The following is a 4,317-nucleotide window of genomic DNA, read 5'->3' as shown; positions in this document are numbered from 1 at the left end:
GCTGTGTTGGCGCTGGACGAACTATGAGCTAGTAGAGGACAAACTTGGCTAAATTGGACCAGGTTTCATATTTCATCTTGAGGAGGAGAGAGCGAGACCGGGTAAGAGAAATAGAGAGAGAGAGAGAGAGAGAGAGAGAGAGAGAGAGAGAGAGAGAGAGAGAGAGAGAGAGAGAGAGAGAGAGAGAGAGAGAGAGAGAGAGAGAGAGAGAGAGAGAGAGAGAGAGAGAGAGAGAGAGAGAGAGAGAGAGAGAGAGAGAGAGAGAGAGAGAGAGAGAGAGAGAGAAACATCTTGTTAGATTTAACATAATTGTCTAAGCCTCCTCATCTAAATTTAATGTTTTCTCTTGATCCATCACTAAAAAGGAAAACTAAGGAGTAAATACGACACACAACCATTTGTATGGATTTTATTTTATTATCATACATTTCTCCAGTTAAAAAGGACCAAATGTAAAAATGTTCTCATTACAAACATACATTTCTATTTTGAAAATCAGAACGAAGCATAAACCTTGCTGCACAGAAGCTGTATGTGAGCTGTGCGATTTAACACTTTATATGATCCAAATCTGTGTTTTGCTTGTGTGTGCAGTCTTTGTTCCTACAGTTCATGTTGTTCTTTTTGTAGCTAATTAGATCACAGCTCCCAATCCTCTAAAGAATCTGTACTCAGTCAGCCACAAGTAGACCTACTGTGCAACATAAATAACTCTTCTACACAACCTCCTTTTCACAAACGCAAATGATTTTAAAACATATCTAAATTTCCTCCTTTCACCAAATACAAACGCGAACAATGCTCCGAAAGCAGAAATGCAGAGGACTCGAGAGAAGAGGGAGTGTGGATGCCGTGTGACTTGGCCTTGTATTTGTCAGTCTTCACATATCTTTTACGAATAGATATCTGCAAACTCTCATCCCACGGGGACTCACTTCTGGCCTCCAAAGTGCTTGTTGAAGATGGCCTTGGCTGTACCCAGCGCAGCCTCAGCTGCCACGGGGATGTGGGGGGTGACTCCGGTGCCCTCCCAGGCCGGCCCGGCGGTGTTGTCCGAGTGGACGGTGGGGACGGCGAGGAAGACGTCGCTGTCCCCCACGCGGAAGGTCTCCGCCGGGTGGGAGGAGCCGGAGGTGGGCTCGCCCACGATCATGGCGCGGCCGTGTCTCTTCATGATGTAGACGAACTCCTCGGCCGCACCGGCAGTGGCACCGCTGGTCAGGATGATCAGGCTCTTCTTGGTGCCGTATCTTGTGCCTGAGGGAGGAAGGAGGTGAGAGAAGGAGGAGGGGAGAGGAAGGAGAGGAAGAAGATTGATAGGGCGGAGATAGGAAGGGAGGAACGAGAAGGAGAAGGAGGGCACAGGGATGGAGGTTTGGAGACAAAGGGAAGAGAGGAAGGAATGACAAAGAGGAAGAGAGGAAGGAAAGGGAGGATTCAAGGGAGGAAGAGTTTAATAAAGGATGGAAGGGAGAAAAGGAAGGGATGAAGTGGGTAGGAGAGGACACAAGAAAGGGAGGAAGGAAATATTACATTTTGGGTGAAGAGAAGGAAACGAGGAAGAAATAAATAAAATATGTCAATGGTCAAAGTGCTAGCTCCACAATACTACTGACGGCACTAGTGGAAAACCACTAGTTTAATCAAAGACCACTACTGGAAATGTTCTTTGATTAAGGAAACATCCAAATAAAAGGTGAATCACTCGTTATTGTTATGATCTAATCGTCCCTATTTGCCATCTAGCCGACTAGCCATGATATTTATTTTGCTTTTGAATGCAGATCCCATTATCACAGGAAGGTATATGCCAATCTCTTATTTCTTCAAACCTGTTCAATGTACTATGTGGAGGTAATAAGTCTCTAATAACAAGCTGAATAATCTAAGACCAATACGTTATTATTTCTTCTTCTTACCAGTAAGCTCGGGAAGGGTCCACAGCTCCTTGGTGGTTCCAGAAGGTCGGTCATGCAGCTTGTCCAGCAGGATCTTCGTGTTTGCGTCAAAGAAGTAAGAGCAGAAGCCAGATATGGCCGTAGTGGGGCCACCAACATTGTTCCTGCAATCACAATCATAGTGCATGTGTTAGTCAGGGTGCATTGATTAAAAAACCGGAGGGAAAGATGAAGGGGATTTGAGAGACTTGTTGTCGAAGTTGAGACGGATGAAACAGATGAACAGATGAAAATCAGAAAGATGATTGGATCTGGAGATTTGGGTAGTAAAATGTAAGTGGAAACATGGCTCCAGTGAAATCTCGGTTGATGTCTCAAATGTATGAATTTAACCAATTTAACCTGTGCAACCAGTGATATGAGACATGCCAATGAACACAATGATTCCTGAACATCAGGAATCATTGCTAGTGGATTCCTGATTCAGGGGAACTTTAGCTGACTATAATTGGCTTTGGCTGTGAGCAGGCTTATCTAATTTACCTGAGGTCAATGATCATGGCGTCAGTGTTGACAACTTTGTTCCAGACATGCTCGACGATGATCTGGGCAATGGCCTTGACCTCCTCAAAGTCTCCGAACATGTCGAAGCGCAGATAGCCAATGTTGTTCTCAAACACGTCAGTATGGAAAGACACCTTGATCAGCTCAATGAAAATCTCCGGGGTATAGTTCTGATGAATAAACACATATCAGGTAGTTATAATTGAATTCAAATTTGAAGGTAATTAAAACATGTCAATGGACAGTATGTGGTCGCTTTTCTATTGGGAAATGCATTTAAAAAAATAGATTCATATTAACTTTTTATTCCAGAAAACATTTGAATATACAGTTGAATCCTCAGCTAAAAAATAATAAGGGCTATAAACTTTCTTTTTATTATGATCAAATTACAACATGTTCGATCCAATCAACGTAAACATTAGATCTATTCCAATGGCAGCATGGCTCTTACCATTGGTGGCAGGGCGGGGATGTTGCTCGTTGTCTTTAGGCCCTTGTCCCCAGACAGGCTCTTCAGATCTGCCGAGAGCTTGGTCTCCAGCTCCGCCTTGGAGTTGACCATGTTGTACGCCCCGGCGGCAAGCAGCACTTTCAGCTTCTCTGCCACCTCGTCTCCCGCGGCCTCAAAGGCGTACTTCTCTGTGATCAAGTTGGCGGCGCCTTCAATAATGGCGGGCACTTGGGCCCTGATGTTGAGGATCTTGATGGCGGTTGCCAGGGCATCTTCGGCGTTCACCTCAACATCGGGGGTGACGCCTTTGACCTCCCACGTGGTGCCCGTGATGGGGTTGACAGACTTTGCGGTCGGCACGGTGATGTAAAAGTCTGTGTCGGCCACCCTGATCTTGTCGATTTTGACAGAGCCCCCGGCGGTCTTCTCGCCGACGACAGTGGCCCTCTTGAGGTGTTGCAGGCAGTAGACAACGTCTTCGGCGATCCCGTTGGTGTTCCTGCTGGTGAGAATGACGATGGGCTTGTCGGTGCCGTACCTCTCCCCCAGCAGCGTGGACATGGACCATAGCTCCTTGGTGGTGTTGGAGGGGCGGTCATACACGCTGTCGATGTGGATCAGGGGCTCAGCGTCGGTGAAGTAAGACACGATGTAGGGGATCCCTGTTATATCTCCGCTGCTGGTGTGGCGCATGTCAAAGATCAGCGCGGTGGTGGGCAGGATTTTATTCCAGACCAGTTCAAGGAGCAAAGCGCCGATCTTCTCCGCCACGTCCTCCGCGAGGATGTGATCGATCCGGAGGTAGCCGATGTTGCCGTCCAGGATGTCGAGTTTGATGGAGCTCTGGAGGACGGCGATGAGCTGCTCGGGGGGGAGCGGGGGCATCTGTGGGGCAACAACGGGTGAATACTCTGGCTCATGGGTGATCTTAAGACGCGGGTCGTTGATGGTGCTCTGAACCCCTGCGGTGAGCACGTTCGCCATGGTTTCTGGATCCGGGATGCTTAAGATTTCGGTGTTTGTGCTGGCTGCGTCGATGGCTTCTTGCATGCCCACCATCTTCTCTGGAGAGCAGTAGTTGTCCAGGAGGATCTTAGCAATGTCTACAATAAGGCTGGGAGGAAATGCCGAATAGGCGACGAAGATGTTGCTGAAAATGAGCAGAGATGCTACCAAGAAAAGGGTCTTCGCCATCGTTCCGGATCGGCTGGACAGAGCAAAGCAACAGTGTAAGGATGATTGTCCACTGAAGCTTTCCCCCACGAGAGGTTGTCGTTAAAATGACACTGATTGGGCTGAAAGGTTTCTGTTAACACTCCGTTAAGAAGATTACCCTCCACACGCAATAAACCCTTAATCGCATTATGTTACTTTTGTAAGACAATTACAGGCCAGCCAAGT

The 4,317-nt window shown here is 47.3% G+C and overlaps 1 protein-coding gene across 1 annotated transcript; it reads right to left on the bottom strand.

Annotated features, from left to right (window-relative positions):
* Nucleotides 1-931: 931 nt before the first annotated feature.
* Nucleotides 932-4,110, bottom strand: rbp3 (retinol binding protein 3; the record flags this gene model as incomplete). Its single annotated transcript, XM_079756819.1, has 4 exons — nucleotides 932-1,257; nucleotides 1,920-2,062; nucleotides 2,442-2,632; nucleotides 2,917-4,110. The coding sequence occupies 4 exons, from the start codon at nucleotides 4,108-4,110 to the stop codon at nucleotides 932-934; spliced, it is 1,854 nt and encodes a 617-aa protein (XP_079612945.1).
* Between the last annotated feature and the right edge of the window lie 207 nt (nucleotides 4,111-4,317).

The sequence above is a fragment of the Pollachius pollachius genome (assembly GCF_949987615.1).
Source record: "Pollachius pollachius genome assembly, chromosome: 19".
NCBI classification, from domain to species: domain Eukaryota; kingdom Metazoa; phylum Chordata; class Actinopteri; order Gadiformes; family Gadidae; genus Pollachius; species Pollachius pollachius.
Note: the sequence above shows the minus strand (reverse complement) of the source record. Positions and strands in the feature narration are given on the sequence as shown.